The 27,514-nt window shown below is 32.6% G+C and overlaps 4 protein-coding genes across 5 annotated transcripts in view; 3 read left to right on the forward strand and 1 right to left on the reverse strand.

Annotated features, from left to right (window-relative positions):
* LOC132741659 (phenolphthiocerol/phthiocerol polyketide synthase subunit C-like) overlaps positions 1–1,051 on the reverse strand; it is a 20,083-nt gene extending 19,032 nt beyond the window's left edge. The window contains exon 1 of the mRNA XM_060729878.1: positions 987–1,051. The gene's annotated coding sequence lies outside the window, so the exon portion shown is untranslated. The remainder of the gene's footprint in view (positions 1–986) is intronic.
* LOC132741661 (patched domain-containing protein 3-like) overlaps positions 1–10,867 on the forward strand; it is a 25,195-nt gene extending 14,328 nt beyond the window's left edge. Inside the window, exons 1-4 of one of the 2 annotated variants that reach the window (XM_060729879.1) lie at positions 1,426–1,823; positions 6,112–7,144; positions 7,527–7,727; positions 8,064–10,867. In XM_060729879.1, coding sequence (XP_060585862.1) covers positions 6,130–7,144; positions 7,527–7,727; positions 8,064–9,571 — 2,724 coding nt within the window. In that variant the 5' untranslated portion in view covers positions 1,426–1,823; positions 6,112–6,129 and the 3' untranslated portion in view covers positions 9,572–10,867. Of the gene's footprint in view, positions 1–1,425; positions 1,824–6,111; positions 7,145–7,526; positions 7,728–8,063 lie in introns of those variants that run through there. The other variant, XM_060729880.1, reaches the window with a different exon arrangement.
* A 4,212-nt stretch (positions 10,868–15,079) lies between these two features.
* LOC132741662 (narbonolide/10-deoxymethynolide synthase PikA2, modules 3 and 4-like) lies at positions 15,080–26,145 on the forward strand. Its single transcript, XM_060729881.1, has 6 exons — positions 15,080–15,579; positions 19,424–19,584; positions 19,936–20,139; positions 20,431–20,612; positions 21,304–21,478; positions 21,863–26,145. The coding sequence occupies exons 1-6, from the start codon at positions 15,380–15,382 to the stop codon at positions 26,143–26,145; spliced, it is 5,205 nt and encodes a 1,734-aa protein (XP_060585864.1). The 5' UTR covers positions 15,080–15,379.
* A 123-nt stretch (positions 26,146–26,268) lies between these two features.
* LOC132741663 (6-deoxyerythronolide-B synthase EryA1, modules 1 and 2-like) lies at positions 26,269–27,449 on the forward strand. Its single transcript, XM_060729882.1, has one exon. The coding sequence runs from the start codon at positions 26,269–26,271 to the stop codon at positions 27,310–27,312; it is 1,044 nt and encodes a 347-aa protein (XP_060585865.1). The 3' UTR covers positions 27,313–27,449.
* The last annotated feature ends 65 nt before the right edge of the window (positions 27,450–27,514 follow it).

Below are 27,514 nucleotides of genomic sequence, written 5' to 3' on the forward strand. Positions count from 1 at the left end.
ATACTCGTACTTTAACAAATTCCAGTTGTTCATCATGTGTTACACCTTCCATATAAAGAAATAATATCGGTTTAAGCGTTTTATATCGGCTGTTTAACACCGAAGTCAGAATGCTTATTATTCTTACTAAAATACATTGTAAATTTGTACGATCTGGTTATATCGGATTTTTGTTATATCATCGTATCAAGGAACATGTGTCGTCATTCTTTTCGCGTGCAAATGTCATGTCATATAACAGTTAAGTTTTGATGATAAAAATAACCGGGCCATTATGGCCTGAGTCACGCATATTATATATAAACGTACACCAACGGTGTGTCCTCGAGAAATTTTATCCGTTTATACATGTTGCCTATTCTATTGTTAATATTCTCGCATTTGCGTTTCCTATTCTTGAATTATCATATGCGAGTAATTGGTAATCTGAAGAGTAGATAATTCAAAACAATATAAGAAAGACATACTCTTTCAATCTATCCAGAATAAAGTGTCAGATTTTTTACAAGGATATTTATTTTCTTAAACTTTCGATGCACAGCTCAATATATTTAGACATTAGAATTTCAGAGAAAAAAGTTTTTTTATCTATCATTCAAAGGACATATCTGTCATTTATTATTTCAACAATCTTTATGTCACCAGGAAAGTCGTGCAAGTTGTTGTAATGAGATGGCGGTTAAGTCGAAAGATGTTTCTGTATTTTTCTTGACGAGTTGTTATCTTAATTAATACCTAAATCAAATATTTGTTTTTGTCATGAAATATACTATAGATATATTTGTAATTAATACACATACTTACAATACATTTTATTATGGCATTCTAAAGATCAAAAATTAATAAAAAATCCCTTAAAAAGCAAAAATTATGTCTTTTACCTTTTTTCTATGACATTGTTTACGCTTTTGAGCTCCAGTGTTATAAAAGAAAGTAAAGAACAAGAAGAGAGATGATAAGATTTCGTTATTTTAAAAAGCACGTACCTGGTGTATGTCTGATATCAGTATGTAAAGGCTTTAGATTAATTGGCATTATTTATAGAAAAAAAACTCTAGAAAGGAATGCGCTACGAATAACTACATGTCATAGATGATTCATGGGATTGGAACATTTTAGACGGAACACCTCACAAAAATACCCGAAAGAAATATATCACCAGTAACTGGTACTTTCCTTGAATTAAATTACGTGTAAATAGATCAGAAGACACCCGGAAGAGATGATCGATTCGTCGATTCCAAACAATGGGAGCTAGGAACTATAAACACAATGCGCTAAAAATATTATATTTTAACCAATCAAAATAAGCGTAAATTTATTAAAAATTCCCCTTTGGATTATTTGTTTGGAAAAATTCGAAGCCCGTAGTTACAACATTGCACGTTGTTAAAGAGATTATATAGTAAACAAAAAATGCATTCAAAATACTGCATAAAACCACGTCATGTGGAGGGAGGAAAACACATATTCAATTTCAAACAAAAAAATCTATAAAAGCAGGAAGTAAGACAAAGAAACTTGACAGACAAACATGTCTTAATCTATGTACGAAATGATCTTTCGTCATTCCAATTACATTGCTGTAAATTAAACTATCTAAAGGGATTATCAAAACAGACAAAGAAGTCTTTTATTCATGTTTGGAATTTACCCTGACGTGTACCGCGACATGACCTGTTTGCAAATATTTACGTGCTTAAGGAAGTCTAGATTAAGCGAATCAGTGGCTAGATTGTAAATATATGTAGACACGGCAGCACAAAACAGTTTTAAACCAGTTCTCTGAACAGTTTTGGTATTGCAGTATAGATGTTAAAACCGTGAGTATTGAACTTTTTTTTTAAATCAGAATTCTATTCATGAATTAAAATGTATTAATTTAAGTTACCTGTCCATTGTTTACAACAAATTTGAAAAAAAGAAAGAATAAAAAGGTGAATTGCAAACAATGATGCAAAACGATTTTGCGAAGTTACCGTAATGGTATAGTTGACTTTACTTCACATGAAAATGGCTAAAGAATAGGATTTCATAGAATTTCGCTAACTGTTAAGCATAAACCTAATTAAAACAAGCAATTATCATAGTATTGCAAGCAATCCATAAGTCCCCTACCGGTTAAAACCCCATCAACATTCTGAAGGGCCATTGGCCATTCACTAATGTTTCAATTTTTCTCTATTTTAAGTAAATTTGTTGGAAAAGTTCTTTAAAAGTGATCACAGGAAACAGTTTTTATGAACAGACAGACAGACGGACTGAAGGACACTCTAAAGTTAATATTTGAAACATCCCTGTTACCAAAATATAACATTTTAAAAGCAAAATTCTTAAAGAGGAGATAACTCTTGAATTAAAGATGCAATTTCATAAAAATTTTCAGCTCTTTTTGACTAATCACAAATATTTTTATATTTGCCATGTTTTTAGCCTATTTGTTGCCAAGGCAACAGATATTTTTTCAAAATAGGAAGAACAGATAAGACATGCATAATCTCAAGACTGCTATCTACCCATATGTCAAGTTTCATAAAATATTTCCAGTACTTTTTGAGTTATCACTGGATTCAGTTTATGTGTAAAATTTGCCATATTTTAAGTCTATGTGTTGCCATAGCAACCAGAATATTCAACATAGGAAGAAAAGAAAAAGACGTGCATAATCTCAAGACTGCCATCTACCCATATGTCAAGTTTCATTAAAATATTTCCAGTACTTTTTGCGTTATCACTGGATCCAGTATATGTGTAAAATTTGCCATATTTTCAGCCTATTTGTTGCCATAGCAACCAGAATTTTCAACATAGGAAAAAAATAAAAAGACGTGCATAATCTCCATACTGCCATCTATCCATATACCAAGTTTCATTAAAATATTTTCAGTACTTTTCAAGTTATCGCGGGATCCAGTTTTGTGGACGGACGGACTGACGGACTGACAGACAGATGGACGGACGGACGGACGGACAGACGGACGGAGGGTAAACCTAAAGTCCCCTCCGGTAAACCGGTAGGGGACTAATAAACATATTTACGGAACTACTGATCTGAAAAACTTCAGATATCCGTTTGCATCTTTGAATGGGTCCGTCGTGGATGCATCATCACTAAACTTGTTTTATATCCGTTCCATGAACTGTTTTGTCTCATTTGTAATTTATTTAAGGTTCATTTATTTCAGCCATAAGCCGCACTGCTCGCACCAAATTCTAGGTAGCCAGATGACTGCTTTATAATCGTTTTTTTAATTATAACAACTGCTATTATCAACTGCTTCTAAATATTAATGCTGGTGCTAGGGGTGAAAAACAGTAGCGTATTAAATCACACCCGTTCATAAACGAGTGCAGTCAAACCAATTTTCTAATTTATTTACGCTGTTTGCCTTTTGTGGCGATCTTTGTGGTTCCCGTTTTACCATTGTACCAATAAGTATCATATTTTGTGCACATTAATTGTCCATATCGGTATAAACAAAAAGTCATTTACGTACAACAAGTTGATGAATATTCGATTTACTGAATGGTTAATCTAGAAATCGTAAAGATATACAATACGAATGTCTTTAAAATATCTAAATTATTCTTTCATTATTTCAATTCAGTTTAAAAAAAAACAAGAAATGTTCGAAAAGGTATTATTGATTTAACAGATTTCTACACCTTTATTTTCAAAACTTTTTTTTGTGTATTAAAGCGAATCATGATTAAAACATATTTATGAATTGATAAAAACAAATTTGACATAAAAAGAGCAAAATAATAATAATAATAATAATAATAATAATAAAAATAAAACTAAAATAAAAATAAAAAAGGCAGCACAATAAAGAAGTCATTTGATGACCTAAATTATTTAACATCACGATTTTCTTTAAACGTGCAAAGTTTAAAACGTATATATGCGGTTGTTGAATTTTGCCTTCTTTGCCAGTGTAGAAATATTAAAGTTTTCAATTGTAAAATCTACAACAGGAAGTCATAAATCTCAACGTGCTTGTGCATATAAAATGAAAGAAACGATTACTTCTATTGTCATATTATTGACCGAAAAAGGTTGGCGTGACTAAAAATATGCGATTGAATAATGTATGATTATATAAACACTATTTTTGTCAAAGTTATAACAAAATATTATATTCATGCACGAAACAGATTTTAAAGATTAAAATATTATTGTTTGGTAATATTTACCTGATACTCGTTAATTTTCGGAAGGTATATCGTAAGCTTCCGTTATTATTACGATTTACGCACATGATTTTAATGCTAAGACTGTTCTCGATATCTTTTATTTCAAATTACGGCCCGATGGCCTAGTGGTTAGAACGACGGAATGATATTTACCTGATTGCAAGTTCGAATCTTCGTCAAACCCCAGTTTATTCATAAACTGATTATATGCAACATGAGTTTATAAATGATATTTTTAATTTGTAGCGTTTTTTATTTTTCAATTTCATTATTTTGATAAATACATACTTTTTCAATTAATTTATGTTAATATGTAAAATCACACAATGAGTGATTCGCATGTATAAGTAAACAAAACATAGTGGTCAATTTTTCAAACTATAATCGAAAACATATGAAAAAAAAGAATAAAAAAAATAAAAAAAAATATTATGATTCGAACAGAAACCCTCAATTTATTTGACTGCCAGTGCTACACCTTTTAATCATACATTTAACAATTTAAGTGATCAGGATAAATTAAACTTTGTACTCTCAAATGAACATATTATGTTAAAAGTAAGTTCCAAAACGTGCTTTTTTATTTTAAAACCCAGAAACAATCATTTATATGAATAGTTTAACAGACTACATTTCAGGATTAGTCATATATCCTTTTTATTATAAGTATTAGCGTAAATTGTGTAAAGCAAAGTTATATTATCTCATTCTATGTAGGAGATGGGGTATATATACAGATACTGACAGTTTAAGTATGTTTGTTTCACTGACAATTCTATTTTTATTTTTTAAATAAGTGTTAGTCTTTAGAACATTTCTTAATTCATAAACAAGAATGTGATGTAATGTCTGTATCTAACCTCCTGCCTGGAGTGAACAGTTAATATAATTTTAAACACATTGAAATTTTTATATAGAATATGATATATTTTAATTACATAAATAAGTTTCTTTATCCCTATGTTTTGAACAGTTCATCCATGGTCTAACCATGAGTGATAAATGACTTTGTAAAACCATTTTTTTATATTGCGTGATAGTGCTTTTATTACAAAATTTAGTATTTTACAGTATACTTTCTTATGGCAGTTTTTAAGACAAGGTCAGTAGAGGTTATCAAACTTTTAGAATGTAAAAAGTCTATTATAATTTTGTAATGAAATGTCTCAAATAACTTTTTAATAATGACAATGTGCAATTACGTCATCCTATTGCAATTGATTTATATGATGTTAATGTTGAGAATGAGAATATACGTAAATAAGGGAGGTTAAATCTACAATACACATTATACATTTCTATAATTTGGACTGTGGAGTTATCCCTCTTAGTATTAGCTATAACAAGTCTCTTGTAATTCTTTCGAGAATGGCTATATACAAATTCAATGTTTTAAATGTTTTATATGTATATATGTGTATAGATGAGACTATAATAAAGAATTAATATATACATTAAAGTTCGTATAGTTTACTCCAGAGACAAGAGGTCATTGAATGTTCAAATGTCTCAGGTCAATATTGCCAAACAATAATTTACGTCTTTTCAAAACACTTCTTAAACTATTGAAACAAATCTTCTTTTTTTATATGGCATACATGAATTGAGTTCACAAACACATGCATCATATGAAATAACTGAAATGTAATTTAATAGATTATTAAGAATTATTTTCGTAAATATTTTTTTTCATTAAAGAAAGAAGAAAAAAAGAACAACAACAAAGAAAACAAAACAAAAACAAACAAAAAACAAAGAAATAAACAAAGGAAGGATTGCACTCATATCGTTTTGTAACAGACAAACTGTTCAACATGAATATTTCATAAATTGTTTTATTTCACCTTCATATCTCTGTAAATCGTTAATTATTGCGTTTCTTTTAAATTTACTAAATGCTGTTTTTATATTAAGGTTGACTTACGATCTGAAATGGCTGATTGTTTAAATAAATGCTACGATGCAGTCGAAAAGAGGATTGGTGCTGTATTTTCAAGATATGGCCGCTTCGTAGCTAGAAATCCATGGAAGATAATCATCATCGGAATTCTGATAAATGGACTTCTAAGTATTGGTATGCTAAGGCTAAATGTTGTTATAGATGTACAACGTGTCTACACTCCAATAGGAAGCCAGGCAAGCAAGGATAGTGACAAATTAAGTGACATCTTTCCTGACATGAGTGGTTCTAACTTCATTGGATACCAAATGCCTAATTTTGGTCGATACGGAGAGGTAATAGTTATCCCAAAGAGCGGTAACATTTTAGATGGAGTATTCCTCACTCAACTAATAGAACTGTACAATCTTTTGCTATCAATTGAGACTTCTGATGATAATGGAAGAACAGTTACATTGAATGAAATTTGCGCTAGATTTCACGGAACTTGTAGTATAGACGGAGACATATTTGTGGACACGCAATTTATAAGTGATATCAATTCAAGCAATCCAATTCCCTTTCCTTATTACAATCACGCATCTCGTGGTCAAATCTATTATGAACAACTTATAGGTGGCGTTAATATTTCCCTAAATAATTTAGTTTCTGCTAAAATGTTAATCATGCGTGTGAATTTACGCACTGATACCGAATATTTTTCAGAAACGGCAAAAAATTGGCAAAATTCTTTTTTATCGCAGATAAAAGAGTATTCATCAAACCATTTCGATATTGCATTTTCTCACTCTGATTCTCTTAGTGAAGAATTGAATGAAAACGTGTCAGGTGACATTTTGATATTTTCAATAACATTCACAATAATGATTACATACGCATGCGTAGCGACAATGACAGCTCGATGTGACGTAGTTGGTCAAAGGTCAAATTTGGGATTTGCTGGCGTTATTGCGGCTGGTCTTGCAATAGTTTCAGCATTTGGTCTTGGAAGCGCCTGCGGGGTGGAATTTGTCAGTATTGTTGGAGTTGTCCCTTTTCTTATAATTGGTAAACGTATAATATTTTCTCTGTTATAAATGATTGAATGATTATTTAATCACTACCAAACTATATATTTTAAATGATAATATATTAGGAAAGACTGATTTGTGTTTAGTTTATGTTTTACTTATATTAATAACAAACAACCCACAATCAGAAAAACGAAAATGTTTTGTAAAGCAATTACCTGATAAACGTCAATATGTTTTACTGACGTAGAGTATATATTACATCCGATAAAATTAAAAATATAATGTGATATAAAATTTGCCTAGTCATTAAAATAAAAATACATGCTGAATTGAATATTTGTTAATTCATATTTCTTTAGGCAGAAGTATCTCTTTAAAAAAACGTTCTGAAGAAAGTGTGTTTTTTTCGTTTTAAGGAATTGGAGTTGATGACATGTTTATGCTTATGTCTGGTATAACAAGCACCAACTACGCAGACGATGTTGAAACAAGAGTTGGGGAAACAATGAGGACCAGTGGTGTATCAATCACAATCACTTCTCTCACCGATTTATTAGCCTTTGCCGCTGGAGCTTCTTCTATATTTTTAAGTGTCCGAAACTTCTGCATTTATTGTGGTATGTACAAAAACGATCAGACGAGCTGAAACTTCTCCCGTGACAATTGATTTTGGACATTCAGTCAAATTGTTTTTGACTCTCACCACCGAACACACAAACATACAAACACAAAGGAAGAACAAATAATTCAATTTTCCACATATTGAGAGAATCGTAAACCAGTTTAAACTTCTTTATGCATATCATACATATGTATATATGCAGCAATATATATCAGAACTATTAGATTTACTAAGTTTAAGTTCAGTTGTCTTTTAAGATTTGTAAAACAACACTTTATGAAATTATTAATCCAAACTGTTAACTTTCATTAATTTCGTATTTTTCTTTCAGGTATAGCTGTAGTGTTTTGCTACATCAACCAAGCCACGATTTTCATCGCATGCATAGCCGTAAACGAAAAAAGGACAGCCGAAAACAGACATTATGCTTCATGTTTTAAAGTAAAGACACCAAGTGAAGAAGGCACAAAAAATTGCTACATGCTTTGCTGTACAGGCAGGAAACCTAAAAATCAGTCTGAATCTGAAAGTTATTTAGATAAACTGCCTAAGTTATTGTTACCTAAAATTATATTGCCGTCACCTGCAAAAATCATCATTCTCGTTCTTTTTGCAGGGTATTTAGGTGTTTCCATTTTTGGTGTCACTCAAATGGAACAAGGCATAGAGCTGAAAAATCTTGTCGCCAAAACATCATACTACTATGAATACAGGGATCATTTAGATAATAATTTTCCTTTAGGAACCCCATTGTCTATTGTATTTGATAGACCACTTGCCTATTCGGATGCAACAGTTCAAGCGAATATTGATACTCTTTTATCAAATCTTAAGAGCGAAAATACAGTACAGGATAATCTGGAAATAAACTGGCTGTCTGAATATAAAAAAGACACTACAAATTACAATGATGCAACAGAGCAAAATTTCATCTCAGGCCTTCAAAAATTTTTGATTATCCCTAGCAACACACGATTTCGAAACGATGTTGTTATCAATTACAGCAACACTAGTATAACGGCCTCTAGGGTTCATTTAATATCTGAAAGTATCAAACAATCACAGGAACAAGGAAAGTTTATGTTGCGCATGCGTGAAGTGGTGTCACACAGCCCTCTTTCAGTATTTGCCTTTTCTCCTGCTTTTCTTTTTTACGAGCAATATGTAGCCATCTTGTCTCAGACACTACAAACAGTTGGAATAGCTGTCGCTATGGTATTTTTTGTAACGTGTATATTCATGCCTCATCCGCTGTTGCTCCTATATATAACAACAACTGTTGCAATGATTACTCTCGGGATATTCGGATTTCTTTCATTTTTAGACCTTACTTTAAGTGCTATTACAATGATTCACATTATTATGAGCATTGGTTTCTCTGTAGACTTTGCAGCACATATCTGTCACGGTTATATGATTTCGAGTGGTGCTAACCGAAACGAAAAAATGAAATCCGGTATTGAAAGATCCGGAGCTCCAATTTTTCATGGAGCAATTTCATCGTTGTTGGGTGTAGTTATGTTGGCAGCAGCCAAATCATATATATTCTATTCATTTTTTCAAGTCATGAGCCTTGTAATCACATTCGGGATCCTTCATGCTCTTTTCTTACTTCCTGTTATCCTGTCGTTGATTGGTCCATCTGCTCAAGGAATGGGGTCAAAGGTTGATATTAAACTGGAAGACGAGAAAGACAGACCTAATACGAAACAAAATGAAACAGGTGCCCATGTCCCCTTATCTGACTTAGGGCGTGAAGAATCTTCGGTTTCACCGGCAACCCATATTTGGACAGTTGTTAAAAGTGACGATTCCTTTGATCGTAAAGGTTTAACTTAGACAAGTGGTTGGTTATCGACATTTGTTATTGTATTTGATTGCTTTGAAACAAATAAATTATAACAGTCAGTGATAAGTACATGTTTGTTAAAAAATAGTGTGTACAAGATAGGTAATAAAATGGTTCCCACATTCCTTGATGCTACAACCTTTAGAAAGTATTTATCGGGATCTACGAGGTTATCCTACCATGAGGTGTCTACGAGGTTGTCCTACCATTAGATGTCTACGAGGTTGTCCTACCATGAGAGTATTTAAGGAGAGGGGACACAGATGACTTTAGATGTAATCAGTACAATCATTGTTTTGACATAAACATTGAAATGCTGGTCTGTGATTTCTACCGTACACGAGCATATATGTTGTGAAATCCTGTATTCGCGTTTTATTATAGTCAGTATATTTATGCTACAATCATGGTAATATTGCATCCATTCTATTGTCTTAGATATGACATTGTGATGAGCCATTTTAGATACATGTATTTGTTTTCTATATTTGTGTGTGTGAATTTATTTTCTGTCCAGCAGGATTGCATCATTCTAACACAATTGTTGTGGTAAATCGGCTTACTATTTAAGAAATAATATTTCCCAAACAGTGATTTTATCGCTCAATAATATCACTGTTTGGAGTTTGGGTGCGAGGAATTATATCACGAGGGCGTAGCCCAAGTGATATAATGATGCACATCCGAACGACAAACAGTGATTTATCAGGCGATAAAATCACCGATTTGGATATACACATGTATTATTTCGATTCTAACACGACATCAACAATAAATGTTACCGTACCTGATAATAAGCTAAATTGCACCTGATTTGTTTCCGTACTTATTTTCAGCGCGTTGCATTTTAGTGGTTACGTCTCATGTATTTATGATTACGTCACAAGTCTAAATATAAAACGTCAGCAGTGATTTTGTTGCATAATAACACACACTTTCGGTTCTTCTATGTTCAATAGGGAAAAATGCGGGTCGTGTTAGAATAATCTGTTTTAGTGGACTGGTTATTGTTCATTGCTAAGCATTTAACACATTGTCTAAATACTTACCAATTAACATTAACCTAAACGAATATAAAGGATTTACCGTTATACGTTTAATTCATGTAATGGAAATTTAAATTTACGCATCTGGAACGAAATAAAACTATATAATGTTATAATGATAATAACTGTGAGAACTAACATTTTCACTTTGAATTATTCTAAATTCACAATTGTATTAGTATGATATACGGTCATATGCTGTACATATTGTTTAAGTTAATAAAGTGTTGCTTATGTTAATTATGTGTTGTGTTTCAAAGAGAAATAATTTCCATTTCTTATATTTAGATGATAAAAAGTGTCATTCTTGATACCCACCAATAACTTGGTTCCACTTTTAATCACTGATGTTTAATGAAACCTTCCTGATGTCAAAACCTGTAGAGGATTTGCATATAAATGAAAGATACATGTATAGTTTGGCAGAAACAAACAACGCCAAAATGCGAATCGCCTTCGAAATGGTTATTAATTAGCCGTCTAGTGAGATTTTTGTCCGGAACGTTTTCTATAAAAAGGATGGGGAACAGCTCTTTTAGATGCAGTAGAATATACTACTGCGAGTTTAGTAAAAAAGGGGGATAACTATAGAAAACCCAGGGAATGACCTGAAGACCGATTTAAGTTTCCTTTGAAAGATAACTGGATATTTAGTGATTTGCGAAACATAATACAACTGGCACATGCGTAGTTGTTGTTTGTTTTTTTTGGTAAAAACGAGGCTTGTTGGATATATAGTTCCAGATAATCATCGAAATAATTAAGGTTCCGTATATATTCTACTCCATTCAGGAAGGACTTGTATTAGAATGAGGAAAGGAAAATAATAAAGATACATATGGAAAGTTATAGACATTAACTAAAATAATTTAAATTGGTATATTTTAAAAACAGTATTTCTTAATATTTTGGGAGGCATTTTTTAAAATCTTATAAAGAATGGTGCTGTAAATGACGGCTTAGTAAAACTGTCATTGGGTTCATCTTAGTGTAAATGATGAGTGTAAAGGTAAAAGTAGAAAAAAAACTTTTTTATCGTCTTTTCTTTAGTGTTGTATCCTATTTGACAAAAATAATCAATAACGCACGTGACTCATGGAAAACTAAATAAATAAATACTTCAGAATGTTAACGTGGGATAGACTTTTTACATTCTAGGGGGAGCTTTGTATATTTTATCCCTACAATTTAGATTATCAAAATGCATGTATCTCAAAATATATCATAATAATTGACATTTAAATTATTATTTTTCACAAAAAAAGAAGAAAAAAAAAGAAATTTGACTAAAATGTTTACATTAATACATTCAAGACGTGGAAAAGTCATATATTTAAAAATATGAAGCTTGGGTTCTTTCTCATGTTTAAAATTAATTAATTGGCAAAAAATAATCTTCATAAAATGTGACATGTTTATCAGATGAATGATGAGGTGGCGTGAATTCAAAGTGGCTTACTGCCATCCAGAGGGTTAAGTACAAAACCCACATCAATATCAAATAACAAAATAAGTAAGATTTATCTTTGAACAGATGCTGTTGTTTTACTTTTACCCTACATAATTATTTTCTTCGATGTTTAAACTCACGATTTATATTGCTTTCATGTATATAATTATATTTAATCGTGATGTGAACTTACAGATTTTTTTTTCATTTAATGATATATGTACGTAGTGTAATCCGGGAGGTCTAATGAACGATCACACGTGCGTCAATGGTTGACGCATATGATTTGATATTATCAGATATCTGCCTAATGGGTATGACGGCATATAAAACATTTCATAAATTATACACATTCAAGCGCATTAATTCGTGTATGCACAACTTGCAAAGCTATAACTGCACGTATATATATTTTTGTAACAAAACATATTACATGTATATCCTAGCAAGAGTGACTTTGAAGATTCTCTAAACTGATTTTCAGGGATTGACTACACGACTTTAACTTTTTAGGTAGAAACTTAATAATGCATTTATTTCACGATGAGGAGTATTTAAATTGGATTAAGTCTCTCTGATATCTTCTTTTTTTCTTTCTGTCTTTATTTAATAACAACAAAGCCCCCCCCAAACAACAAGCTTTCTTTTTGACATTTCTTCATAGAAAAGGTAGGCAAACATGAACATAAATATCTATTTATTAGATTTCATTGAAATTTTGAATATGGCACCCTATGCAAGAAAAGGGTGAAAGCGATGTTTAGAACTAGAATGCGTGAGTTGGATAACATTTTTATGAATGTATCGAAAAATTGTAAAAGATAATTGGTATTTGGTAATAAATCAAGACAGTTATAGTATGATGATATTTCAGGTTAAAATTACTTCCTTAGCATCATTAGGTTATACATTTGACTGAATGAATACCTCTTAAACTAAGAATAAATTGAAAATCATATTGTTGTATGTTTTTTTTTTACAGTTGTAATAATTACAGCGCAAATAATCTGAAATTTTGCACACACGTTATAAGTCTAGACCTATATCAAGTGGATTAGTAATCTCGAAAACATATTTCCAGTCCCATCATGTCAAAATAAACCTTAGTACAGTCCCTTTCAGTTCCCCTTCTTCGTGTGTATGATTAACTTTTTTGATTGGTTCGTACGATTCGTGAGAACATATTTAAGTAAACCAGTTCAATAATCAATAGGTCAAGTAAGTTAATTATATGAGCCACGTCACGACACAACCAACATAATGGGTTTGCGACCAGCATGTATCCAGACCAGCCTGCGCATCCGCGCAGTCTGATCGGGATCCATGCTGTTCGCTATCAGTTTCTCTACTGGCTATAGAGTTTGTAAGCGAACAGCATGGATCTTGATCAGACTGCGCCGAATCGCAGGCTGGTCGGATCCATGCTGGTCGCAAACCCATTATGTTGGTTTTGTCGTGACGCGGCTCATATTTGTTTTATTATAAAGAATTGGTTCTCCCTATAGAAAGGAACCACAGGCCATGAAGTTCAATTAAATGTATAAATATAATCTGTCTTCATCAACATCTTTTTAAACTCGTAAATAAAGACGACTGCTCATACATCAAATAATTTAATAACATTACTAAATGTTGTTTTTTACATATTTTTGGTCAATGACCAGGCTACTTGATATAATGGGTTTATAGAAAAAAGTAAACATATTATTATTATTATTATTATTATCATACATTTTACCAATGTTCGATGTTGACGCGTAGTTCTTTAATGACTTCTTTGCACCATAGTTTAATAATATAGTTGTGCGTAAGAACGTGTGTGTGTGCGCGTGCGCGCGCGTGGGTGTGCGTGTACGTGTGCGTCTTAAGTTAGCAATGGTTACATGGTCAATTCAAACAAAATTGGCATAATAGAATATTCTAATGAATCATTGTTTTATCGAACTATTCCAAATTTTACGCTTCAACATTACTTAGATCACCTTACCTATAAGATTTAAAATGATTATTCTTTAGATTAATTTAATCACATATGCACCGGGTATGTCCAGTAACGCTTTGCAAAATACGCAGTAATTTTGCAAAAGTAAAGCATAATGTGCAATTCTGTGGCCGAAATTCGATTAAGGTAACATATTTTCGTCCGTTTACCTACTTTCTTTTTCGTTTTGGCCATATTGTTGGACAGATTCGGTTTTACTTTTGCGTTACTTGCTCATTCATGATGCTGGGTATACTCGGTAACATCCAGAAAATTGAAGAAGGTAGCTGGTTAAGACCAGTGGCTTTACAAGTACATGAAATATTTTGTAATTTATTATAATGAGAGAAATAAAGAATCCCCAAAGAACGCACAAAACGACAAAATTGTAAATGTTGCAGGCTCCAGTTCATGGACGGTACAAGACCATCTTTTTATAATAAAATAAAATAAGATGAACTATTATCATATTTGTAAATTATCACAAAAATTATTGGCCTAGTTTGTTTAAGTTATAGAATTTATAGAATGTATAGCAATAACCAGTGAAAACTAAGTGATAGTAAGAATACTTGGAGCTTTCATGTGCAACGAAAATATTGAAAGTTAATAATTAACTTTGATTAAAGGAAAGCACATATTTTAGAAAATATTTTATCTTTATTTATTAGATTAAAGGAAGCACTTAAAATTCAGTTAAGTTAAAAATATTGTGATGCATTTAAGTCTGATTTCTTGAGTTTAAAGTCAAACATACACTATATAAAAGAAAAATAGATACATTCCAGCTTTACTGTTTGGGAAGAAGTGAAAATAACAAAAATAAAATAGGTTGAGTCCACACCTACGCATTACATGTTTAGTTAACCATCTCTCGCAAAGAAGCAATGCTTTTCGTTAATAACACTAAGATTGGCGTTTCATTCAACATCAACACTAACATAAAGGTGTTTATCAAAACAAAATAATTAAATTGTTTTGATGTTTCGCATAACTCAAGACTTAATTTGCAAATTTTAAAATAGGAAATTGTTAAAATTGATCAACAGTTTTGTCATGCGTCAAGATATATCCAAGATTGTATCACACAAACTGGTTAATAATTAGAAATACAACTTACGACTTGTTTTATTAGTACAATTCGTTCAGGTAAATAACTTTTTGGTAATTATAGTTGTATATAAGGATTTGCTTTTGAATAACCGTCAAATTTGACGATGAACCTTCAATATTTAAACAGTAAAAAATAAAACATGTGTATGTAAGGTTGTTTTTTTTATAAACTTGGTCGGTTTTTGCAAATGAATAACTTCATAAGAAAATGGACGAAATTGCAATAGTTGGTGTCGGATGCCGTTTCCCGGGGGCAGATAATCTTAGAGAGTTTTGGAGAGTACTTCACAGGGGTGAAAATCACGTCAAGGAGATACCACGTGAGCGATGGAACGTTGATGCGTTTTATGATCCAGACCCGAGTGCCCCTGGAAAAACATACGTTCGCAAGGCGGGTTTTGTCAGCGGGTATGTGTTATATGCTTTAACTCTTATAACGATAATGTTTCATACTTTTTGTGTGGGCGTAACAACAATTGATTGACTTATCGTGCACATTAAATGATTTCTTTTTCTTAAATGAATAAAGTATAGATTCTACATATACATGCATGCTCTGTTCTTATGTATTGTTTGGTAAATTGAATGATTTGTAAAGTAAAGGGATATGAATTATTCCTATTGTAAATTTATTTATTTTGAAATTTGAGGAATATTAAGATGTTTTTTTTTATTTAATTGTCTATTGGCTTAATACCATACTGACATAAATTTTTTGGATGATATTGAATCAAACATGTTTAAAGACGACACGTTGTCTTTTAAATAGAAGTGGAAAATAGAACCATCTTTTAATATAATTATATTTGGCGGCTAAAATACTAAAACACAGCTGCGAGTTGCGTATCTCACTATAAATTGTTTGTAGACTGGTCTAACTTGTGCTAGGTTTAACCGTAAATTGTAAAACTATATACTGAGACAAAGCTAAGATCCGGTGTAATAAATTTTAAAATCGGACATTAAATCGTCCAACACTAGCAGTTTAAAATGGCTGAATTTGTATTGTTTTAGCATTAGGGATATATATTTTACTCGAAGAAAAGGGAACAACTCGTATTTTTTCACTCGATATACCTCGGTTATTTACGTAGTTCATTTAGAGACTGTCAATGGGTGTATTATGACTGTATATAGAACATACGAAAGACCGGTGGGGGCATTTCAACTTCATGAATTCCCGATTTCAGCTTCATGAATTCTCGATTTCAACTTCACGAATTCACGACTTCAACTTCACGAATTCAGCAACGTGAATCACGATTTCAACTTCACGAATTCACGATTTCAACTGCATGAAGTTGAAATCGATAATTCGTGAAGTTGAAATCGTGAATTCATGAAGTTGAAATCGTGAACTGGTGAAGTTGAATTCGTGAATTCACGAAGTTGAAATCGTGAATTCACGTTGTTGAATTCGTAGAGTTGAAATCGTGAATTCATGAAGTTGAAATAGTGAATTCGTGAAGTTGAAATCGTGAATTCATGAAGATGAACTTGGGAATTCATGAAATTGAAATCGTGAATTCGTGAAGTTGAAATCGCGAATTCATGAAGTTGAAATCGTGAATTCGTGAAGTTGAAGTCGTGAATTCATTAAGCTGGACCATGAATTCGTGAAAACCGTATTTTGAAAACGGGAATTCATGAAGTTTAAATTGTGAATTCATGAAGATGAAATCAGGAATTCATTAAATTGAAATGGCCCTACCGGACTTTCGTAAGAACATCATTTAATTTAAAGTAGTTCATTTCTATGATCATACACGCTTATTTGGATAAAATCAAATACATCACATTCTAATATTTTCAATAGTTTTTTCATTTTGTTATGCTATTTATACCCAATGACATTAATTAATATCTTTGCTATTCTGTCTTTGATCTTATGAACCTTTTATGTTTGGTACATTTTATAAAGACGAGGAATTAGTGAATAAACACATTCCATTTTAAGATCATTGAGGTTTTCTCATCTTTACTAAAGAATTATTTAACGCGAATGCACATGCAATCTTGACTTCTTGCCACGTATTGATATGTTTCTGCTTTTCTTATACTGATGCTTTGTTAATGGCCCGACAAATTGCTTAAGTATAAGCAAAACTTTTTCTTTGATAACGTTGCTGCGATACACTACACAACAATTTGACGAAGATAATAACATTTAAGGATTAAACTTATTTCAGTCCATAAATATTCTATATGTGTTACTTCTGTTCCGGTATTTTTTAACGTACTATTTTTACAATTTTTATGACAACTTTGATAACTAGTATTATTATTACTATTAAAATATGTAGATCTATGCAGCGATCTGTAAAAGTAGATTGAATTTTAACCGAACTGCAATAACATGGTCCATTGAATCATGTAATTTAATGTGGAAAACGTCTCTTTAATCTATCACCAAACTCTTTCTAACCATTCATATAATATAATAATTATACTCATTTCATTTATTGTTTTATTTGTTTATAACCTGAAAGAAATAACGCTAAATGTGAAATGTCTTTTTTTTGAAATTGCAAGAGTGCATAAAAGGAAAAATCTTTGGAAAAAAAGTATATTAGGCTTTACAGGCTTTCAAATATATGCTCTTTATGTTAATAACCCGAAAACTAATTAATTGGCAGAATTCTAACGCCATAAGAAAACCATTAGCCAAAGCCATTATTTTAAAACACAGATAATGTTCCCATTTACTTAAACGCCCATAATGCATCAGAAATGCTATTATCATATCATATTTTTCTCTCAAAAACTTTTAATTATTAGTATCTCGAAAAAATATTCATTTGCCGTATGCAAGATATCTCTTGAACTATCTTTGCTCCTTTTGCTTTGTGAGCAATTAATTTTATTAAAGTGAATTAGCACTTGTTAATTTATTATTATAACATTATTAAACACATGTTAAACATTTTTTAAAGATTTAAGTTAACAGGATTTCCGAGGCATAACGTGCCTTTAAATTAACATAATAACCTTATTCAGTTTGCATCCATTAAAAAGGTGGGTTACATTGACATTTTACATATCAATTATATATTAACAGTTTGTTTGTGTGTTGTTTTTACGCCGATTTAATATACATTTTGGTTATGATTTTTCGGCTGACTCTAACCGACATTTCTTGATAATTAACCATAAATGTCAGATTTCTTCCAAAGTGACCGACTTTTAATCCCACACGAATTCAGCGATGAGAGACAAATGTTTTCTTGGCTCAATTCACCGATTTCAATTGTCACGGAATTGTTTTCTATTGCCCGGTTATCAAACATTTGAAATACTAATACCATTCTCTCCATGTTAAACCAAGCGAGCGAATAATTTATTTCCTAAGGACTGACCTGACATGATTTCATAACACATATTTTGACAGCGCAGTACTTAAGTTCGGTCTCCATTATTAAAGGATATATATTGTTTTGCTTTTAAGAGTATTTTGTAAGTAATAGGAACCTAATTTTGTTATTATTTCGTTTTAGATGCCAATAATGCCATGTTGTACTGTGTTTTATATACAATATGATTAAAGTCAACTAGACACCTTTTTTGTTTTAAACGTATCGTTAGATGTTCTAAATCTGACCATGCCCTAGAATCAACGCTGTTTTAGTTTATATCCCAAGAACTTGTGAGATACCCGTAAAAAAATGCACGCCATTTTCACCAAAGTACATTTTATGCATATGCGCAATTTCTTTAACTCATACTATTATTGCTCTTGTGATACTATTTCTTTTCTTCTATAATTACTCTAATGCTGCTATTTTTTCAAAACCAACTGATGTTTTATTTCATTTTACATTATTTTTGATCTCGTATAACAATTCATAGTACATGTATGACATTAATATGTTTGATTTTAATTGAATCCAGAAGGTCTTCTTTTCAGTTCATTTTCTATATAACATTATATAGCATAAATATTACAACTACATCGTATTACGTAATGGTGCAATTATTATATATAACAAGACAGCATATTTAAAAACACACACTATTGAAGAAGCGCCAGCCTATCAATCCTTGATAGTATTGCGAAGAACTTGATTTCTTGTCAAGCCGAAAATCCTACAACATACCTTTAAATCCTATCTAAACTGCTACTACTCCCGGCTCCTGGTGCTTAACATCAACTGATTTCGTGTTAAATATTTAATTCAATGCCCTGATGCCGATTTGTTATGATTATAATGAATGATCCTGTTTTATTTTTGAACATGAGCATTTTTATTTGCAGTATTGACAAATGGGATAGCAAATTTTATGGAATTAGCGACGTAGAGGCCGAGGTTGTTGACCCCCAGCAGAGACTTGTTTTAGACTGCGTACATATGGCATTAGAAGATGGTGGTATCATGAAAAAAGACATTGATGGCGCAAACATTGGAGTTTACATAGGTTTGACAAAATTCTAGGACTAATAATTGTCAATTAGCACATAGATATGTTAAAATAAAATTAAATTTCTACAGTATGCCTTGACATTTTACAAAATAGTAATACCGATTACCAAAAGACCATATCAGCAACCAATCATTTCTAAAAGTTTATATGTTTCAAAAGTTATAGAATCATAAATTTTTACTTGGTATTATCATGATAATTATAGGAATTAAGGTTCTGAAAACGCTTCCACAATGATGCCATTAATATAAACAAGTCTTTATATAAGTATTTATAGTGATTGACCAGAAAAGTTATTGTTGCGTTATCTTGGCTGTTGCTATCAGAATGAATCTGCTTTTACAGGCTCCATGACAGATGATTATAAAGTTCAGGCAGCAGAAGACAATACACTCAGTAACATATATACAGTAACAGGTACACACAGCAGTATTATTAGTGCTAGAGTATCGTATGCATACAACCTTACAGGTCCTGCCCTTACTCTTGATACAGCATGCTCGTCTTCTCTTGTTGCTATAGACGTGGCTTCTCAAGCTTTACAAACAGGTACTGTGTATATTCCAAATTATGCATGTATTGCCAACAATACATTTAATAACAGTAAAACTACAACCACGTAAATTGTTTCAGAACATAATATGCAAAGGTTCACAAATTTCTTATCTATTCTATGACTTGTAAGTTAAGAGAATCAACTAACTACTACGTAAAGACTATATCAAATAAGCAAATGCATTGATGCATTTATATTTTGTTTAGACTGGCTGGTTTGATTAAGCGATACATTTATTATATATAAGACATACTTATGCGTTGAGTCTCTTCGTAATGCTTTAGGAAAATGCACTGCAGCCATATGTGGAGGTGTAAATGTTCTCCTGGATCCTCAGATGTTTGTCATTCTTTCCAAAGCCAGAATGCTGTCTCCGAGTGGTCAATGTAAAACTTTTACTTCAGAAGCTGACGGTTACGCTAGAGGGGAAGGATGTGGAATTGTTATTTTAAAGACATTGCATGATGTAAATGAAGTTTATTGGTGATAATAATTACGAAATTAATTAAACTGGAAAATGTACTAGATATTTAATGTAATTTGAAATAATATTCTTTCCGTTCTCTTTAATATACCACGTTATTTCTATTTAATGTAACCTGTAAGTCTTCTATTTATAATTAATGTTATTTTATAACAAAATAGTATTAAAGAGAATTTGTCTACTATTAGCACATTTTTCAAGAGTGTTTCAAATATTGACAAAACAACAACAACAAAACAACAACAACAAAAAAAACAACACAAAAATACAACAAACAAACAAAAACACACAAAAAAACAGAAACAAAAAATAAACAACAACATAATGGTATAATTTGGATATACATACTTCTAAAAAAAAACAACACACACAATGTTTTAGAGTTATTAGTGATTTAATATCATGAGCATTTATATGATAAAACAATACTTTGTTCCAGAACAATTAGTTATCTATTATAGAAAATATGTAATACTGGATCACGCAATTCACACTAACCAGCATTAGCATTGCATAATTATTTCGTAGTTTGATGTCGTGTATAATACATAATCGTAACAACATGACTATTTTTTGTATAACATGCCTTTCTTTATGAAACAAATCACTCTAAATATTGTTATATTATAACATGATCTTCATCCCCTAAACAATAATTTTTTTATCTGACTAGGCTAAGCAAGACGGAAATAAAATTTGGGGAACGATAAAGACTGGCACGAATCAAGATGGTCACATGACTGTGCCTATCACAGCGCCATCTGGTTTGCAGCAAGAGCTTTTGATTAAAAACCTCTATGAACAACATCAAGTGCAAAAGTCTAGAATTCGGGTGATTGAAGCACATGGTAATATATTTCCTATGCCAACAATTTTTGCTGGAATTATAGATAGATAATTATAGAAAAGTTAACTAACCAATTGTTGTTAAAAACAAATATAACCAATTTTCTAAATAATGTCAATATACTCTTAAGAGATGGTCACCTTAATACAGGTGTATCGAAAGTATCCAACTATCAGTAAAAAATAACGAGTCAAATTACTTCTTTTAAACAGTCTAGACGAACAACTGACGATTTGATTGGACAAGGTGTTAAATAGAATAAAATGGTTTAAATGTTTCAACTACATCAGTAATTAATAACTGTCAACATTATAAAGTACATTTTGTACAGCATTGCTATCAGAAAATTGCTGCTATTAATCGAACGTTTTCAACCAATTTACAGGTACAGGAACTCCTGTGGGAGATCCGATAGAAGTAAATGCGTTAGCAAAGCATTTTGGCAAAACAGCATCGGTGGAAGCATACATTGGATCTGTGAAAACAAATATTGGTCATTTAGAAGCTGCAGGAGCAATGGCAGGGTTAATCAAAGTGCTTCTTATGATGCAACATAGATTGATAGTACCGTCTCTTTGGTATAACAAATACAATGAAAATCCTAAACTAAATCTGAACGATAAAGGGTTTATTGTTCCAACAGAATGCATCACATGGCAATCCAATGGCTCTGAAAAACTCACAGCCTGTGTAAACAGCTTTGGGTTTGGGGGAACAAACGCTCATGCAATTGTAGAGGAATTCGTTTATCCTGATGGTGAAGGACAGGTTGACACAATATTACCTCACATTGTTACAATGTCTGCTTATGATGAAATAAGTCTTGTAGAAATCGTAAAAAATGTCTTTGAACATTTAAATGTTCATGAGTACGATGTATCTGCAGTTTCTTGTACATCAACATGTAAACACGACCACAAACCATTACGGAAAGCAGTATTCGGTGAAACACAAGAGGCATTGATGTCCGCATGTAAATTATATCTCAATAATCCAATAAATGTTTCATTAACATCAAGTGAAAAGAAAATAATTTTCGTTTTCTGTGGTGTTGGGACAGCATGGAAAGGAATGTGCACCAATCTAATGAAAATTGAGGTCTTTAGGACGGCTGTTCAAAAGGTTGATGCATATTTACAAAAAAGGGTTGACTGGTCGATATCAGAAAAGATAAGAGAATCCAACGATTTTACCACTGAAGCTATGGTAACCCATATTGCAATATTTGCCTGCCAGATTGGACTAGCTGCTTTGTGGAAACATTTTGGTGTAGAACCATATGTTGTAATAGGCCAGTCTGTCGGAGAAGTGGCAGCAGCGCATGTCGCAGGATATATTGATCTTAAAACTGCTGTACGCATCATTTATTACAGATCAAAGTACCTGTCGAAAGTAAAGGAAGGTTCAATGGCCGTTATTCGTAATGTTGATGTTTCTATCACTGAAAAGCTTTGCAAAGGTTGTAAAGGAGTCTCAATTGCAGTTTATAATAGCTCATTATCTTGCACTGTAACTGGAAAAAAAGAAGATATCGACATGTTTAAGAAAATGCTACAGAACATAGACAGCTTGAATCCTGAAATAATCAACTTGAATGTAGGATGTGCATATCATAGCACTTACGTAAATCGTGCTGCCAAAAAACTTGCGAAGAAGGTACATATTGACGTAATCAAAAGTAAAATACCATTTATTTCAACGGTTACTGGAGAAAGAGGATACGCTGATGTTATTGGGACGGGTGAATACTGGAAACAAAATATAAGACAACCAGTTCTTTTTTCCAAAGCCGTTGAAAATGCAGGAGCTATGTCTTCTCAAAACATATTCCTGGAAATCGGACCTTCACCTGTTTTACGATCACACATAGGCAGCATACTTACAGACCAATCTTCCTATTCAATTTTGTCTTCAATGATGAAAAATAAGGAAATCACTACATTAGCTAGTACTCTATGTTCATTGTATGAAAACAGCGTGAACTTGGATTGGACCAGAATACACCATTGCAGAAAAGAAGTAACAGATATACCGTCGAATAATCTCAGAAAGCACAGAAAATTGTATCAAAGTCAAGAAACTCTTGCGAGGATCCAAGGGTCATATTCCTCAGATACAATGCACCTATATGTAAGGCAAACTGGATTTGATACAAATTTGTCTAATTATCAAGCTGAATTTGATCCGAAAGCAACTGCTTTTATATATGAACACGTCGTGTCTGGAGCATATATTATTCCTGGTGCAACTTATGCAGATATTGGATTTGTCATTGGACGAAATGTCTTTGGTATCGCCTGTTATAGCGTAGTGGTTTCTCTAGAGTTTCTTAGGCCGATGAAGGTAGAAACGGGAAGAAAATGTGTACTTTATGTAAATACAATAGAAGAGGACAAGGGAATTCTGTTTCACATTAAAAACAGTCAAAATACAATCTGCAAGGGTTGGGTACAACCTGCATCCAAAATACAGAAAGAGAACAGGATAGATATTGATACCTTGAAATTCAACATGACGGTCAATTCAAGCACACATTTAAACTCTGATGGAATATATGGCTTTCTTGAATCAATGGGGTTTAAATACGGAGAGTGTTTCCAAATGATGAAACATTGTGATACAAATGGAGAAGAAAGTGTCACGGAAATAGAAGTTCCTGATCTCGTCATAAAACAAAGTGAATCAACAATCATTCACCCTTGTATTCTAGATGTAATGATACAGTCAACCTTGCACACAATTAAAGAAGATAGTGTTCAAATGATAAAGACAGAAAGGATTTCGTGTCTCCCAGTTGCTATTGAGGAAATCAGTGTCTTCAGAAAACCCGAAAAGTATATGAATATATACACTTATCGCACAAACACGACCGTTTTAGATACTGTTTTGCAAACTCATTACAATGTTCTTTTGACGACGTCTGGTGGATTTGTTGTAGCGGAGGTCAGAAACTTTACAATTTACGGAAGCAGAAATGACTGTAAAGCGCCATGTGAGCTTAGCTACAATCAAGAATGGCATCAACTTAGGAATTTCACTCCAGCTGAATGTAAAGAGGTCAACATTCTGGCGTTAACAAACATATATGATGACAAAATGGAAACTCTCTTTTGTGATTGCACACATGTTTGTCTTTTTCAAAATCAAAAACGCATGAAGGTAAAAGAATATATTCAAGAAGCAATCGAATTTGGCTTTTCAAAATCTCAAAACATCAAAAACTTGTCCGCTGTGCTATTAATTGTAACGGAACCACCAACAGCCCCCAGTCTCGAAGCAGAAGACTCACAAGAGATTCATAATCATGTCATAGAAAACTGCTTTATCATTGTTGCTCTCTTAAGACATCTGACGGAACAGAATTTGAGTGTTCCAGTATATATTGCCACCCAAAATGCACAAAAAGTCGCATCTACTTCAGTAAAGCAAACACTTACTTGTGGAGCAATATGGGGCTTTGTACGCTCAATAAGCTTAGAGTTTATATACAACGAGATAACGCTCATAGACCTGCAGCCATCACTTCTGAAAACGAACGAAACTTTAATACAACTCATATTTGATACATGTCAAGATGTAAAAGCTTTGACACCTGAAATCGTTATTCATCGTAACACAATATATGGGGCCCAGTTTTCAAAGACAAAGAAAAGTAATCACATCCCTAATGTGAGAGCAGAGACAAGACTACTTGGAAGCCTAAGAGGACTTTATAAGGCATGTTCTCTGAGTTCAGATACTGAAAATTTGGTCTATCTTACGGAGTATTCACTTGAACAAGAAATTCAACCGAAAGGAAATATTGGAATACAAATAACATCAGTGTATAAACACCCTGTGTTAATATCACCGAGAAAGACAGATCGTTTAACTCCACCACATCAGGGTCCCCTGAAAGAAGACAATTTAAGTATCCTTGGCATTGAGTATACAGGCTACAAGATTAACAGAAAATCCGATCTTAAAGTACCTTCAAAAGATGCATGTTCCGATACGAAAAAGAAAGTAGTATGTGTATATCCGACACAAGTTATGACAGAGGTGTGTGTTCCAAAAACCTGTACAGTAAGGTTAGACAATTTTCCACATTACCAGCCTGGCACGCTTCTCAACACAATCCTTAGCTGGAAGTTTTCAGAATATGTTCCGAAACATTCCAATGTCCTGATCTACTGTGAAAATGAATGCAAGTCGCTTGCTATGATTTTGAAAAGCGTTTTATGTGAAAGACGACATTCACACGTAAAAGGAACAAAAGGAGATTTTAAAAGAGATCGGAAAAGAGGTCAGAATGTTCTTATCATCATTGGAAAAATGGATTCAAATTTTTCACTTCTGAGCAGTTGTAAATTGGTAATTGTCCTTCAAGGTTGTCTATCGGAAGCTGTTCGACAATATTTTACCTTTCAAAGGGAACGAGAGCTTGTTTGTTTAAACGCATCTGACCTGTTAACAGAGAAAAATATAACAATTTGTTTGAGAGCAATTGTTCCATGGCTGAAAAGCTATCATCAGGAAATGTCCTTGAAATCAAAGGCAACAAAAGACTTATTGTTGTCTGCGACTTTCCCGATTGTTTCATACACATCAAAAATGCACACTTTAACATTACAGGTGGTCAATGACGCAGTGGTCAATGAAGCATGTTCTTCTGTTAAGGTGACATAGAAATTCGCTCTAGCTCTTCCAATCAGAAACCCCCTGTGTAAACTATTCAGCAAAGGCGGGGTGTATGTTGTCACGGGAGGAACAACTGGTCTGGGATGGGAAATAACCATCCTCCTGATTGAAATGGGCGCTGCAACAGTTGCAACAATATCGAGACGAGGAATCAACTCTGAGAAAGAAAATGAGATAACAAACATAGAAAAGAAGTTTGGTTGTAAGATTGTAAATATAAAAGGAGATGTTACAAATTTGAAATCCCTCGAAAATGCAATGCATGAAATTCAAGAACGGTCTGGTTCTGCAAGCATACGAGGTATTTTTCATTGTGCAGGGGTATTGCATGGAAAACTTCTAAGTAATATAGAAGAAAATGACATCGACATTGTTTTGAAACCAAAAGTAATAGGGTCAATGAATCTGCATCATGTTACAAACGGACTTGATTTGGACTATTTCGTTGTGTCATCTTCAATCAACAGTTTGATTGGCATTCCAGGACAAAGTAGCTACGGGGCGGCAAATTGCTTTTTAGATGATTTTATTGATTGGAGACGAAAAAGGGGTCTTGCCGGCCAATCGATTCTTTGGGGTCCTTTGAATGTCGGAATGGCATCGAGGCCTGAATTTATCGACAATTTCGCTAAACGGGGTTTTAACCTACTGTCCGTTGCGGAAGTACGTTGCTGCTTGCAAGCAGCATTAATGCAGAACTCCACCAATATTGTATATGCTGATATAAACTGGGAAACAATGTCAAAGAATTATTCAGTTCCAATGATGGAGAGGCATAGAAATATCATGTCAGTGCTTTTTGATCAACTAGTTTCTTGTCATGAAACTTTTGATGAAGATAGTTCATTCTACGAATTTGATATCACAAGTCTCCGAGATACAAGTAAACAGGAACAATATTCGGCACTTACACGATTTGTTTTGCATGCTGCAAGCAAAGTAACAGGCGAAGTCGATCCCAGTACAAGCATTGATGTTAAACTGACTGATTTGGGACTTGATTCAATGTCAATATTAACTTTTATTAATGTTGTTCAGGACTACACGCGGTATCGTATTCCTGCAGCGTTCATGTCAAATATTGACAGAACCTTCCGTGACATCATTCAACTACTTGCTGAAAAACTGTTTGAACAAATAAACTCTGTATCATAAAGTTGACCGGATGAACTGGTAGTTACCGGTATGTGTTAAGTTAACGTTTTAAAAAGGAGAACATGATATAATATGTAAGTACTCAAAACATTGATCTGCATAAAATAATTAAATTAATTAAAGGAAGAGGTACTGAGTGTCACAAGTTCTTTTCTTTTTCTTGATTGTTTTTGCGTTGCAGCAAGACTGTAAAGGCTAGACG

The sequence above is a fragment of the Ruditapes philippinarum genome, unplaced genomic scaffold, assembly GCF_026571515.1.
Source record: "Ruditapes philippinarum isolate M1 unplaced genomic scaffold, ASM2657151v2 ctg4244_1_1_1_1, whole genome shotgun sequence".
In the NCBI taxonomy this organism is placed as follows: domain Eukaryota; kingdom Metazoa; phylum Mollusca; class Bivalvia; order Venerida; family Veneridae; genus Ruditapes; species Ruditapes philippinarum.

Bases quoted from the DNA above. Each gene is read 5' to 3' on its own strand.
- LOC132741663 (XM_060729882.1), top strand. From the start codon at position 26,269: ATGGGCGCTGCAACAGTTGCAACAATATCGAGACGAGGAATCAACTCT.
- LOC132741662 (XM_060729881.1), top strand. From the start codon at position 15,380: ATGGACGAAATTGCAATAGTTGGTGTCGGATGCCGTTTCCCGGGGGCA. The intron at 15,580-19,423 runs GTATGTGTTATA...TTTTATTTGCAG, and splicing joins AAGGCGGGTTTTGTCAGCGG to TATTGACAAATGGGATAGCA. The intron at 19,585-19,935 runs GTTTGACAAAAT...CTGCTTTTACAG, and splicing joins AAACATTGGAGTTTACATAG to GCTCCATGACAGATGATTAT.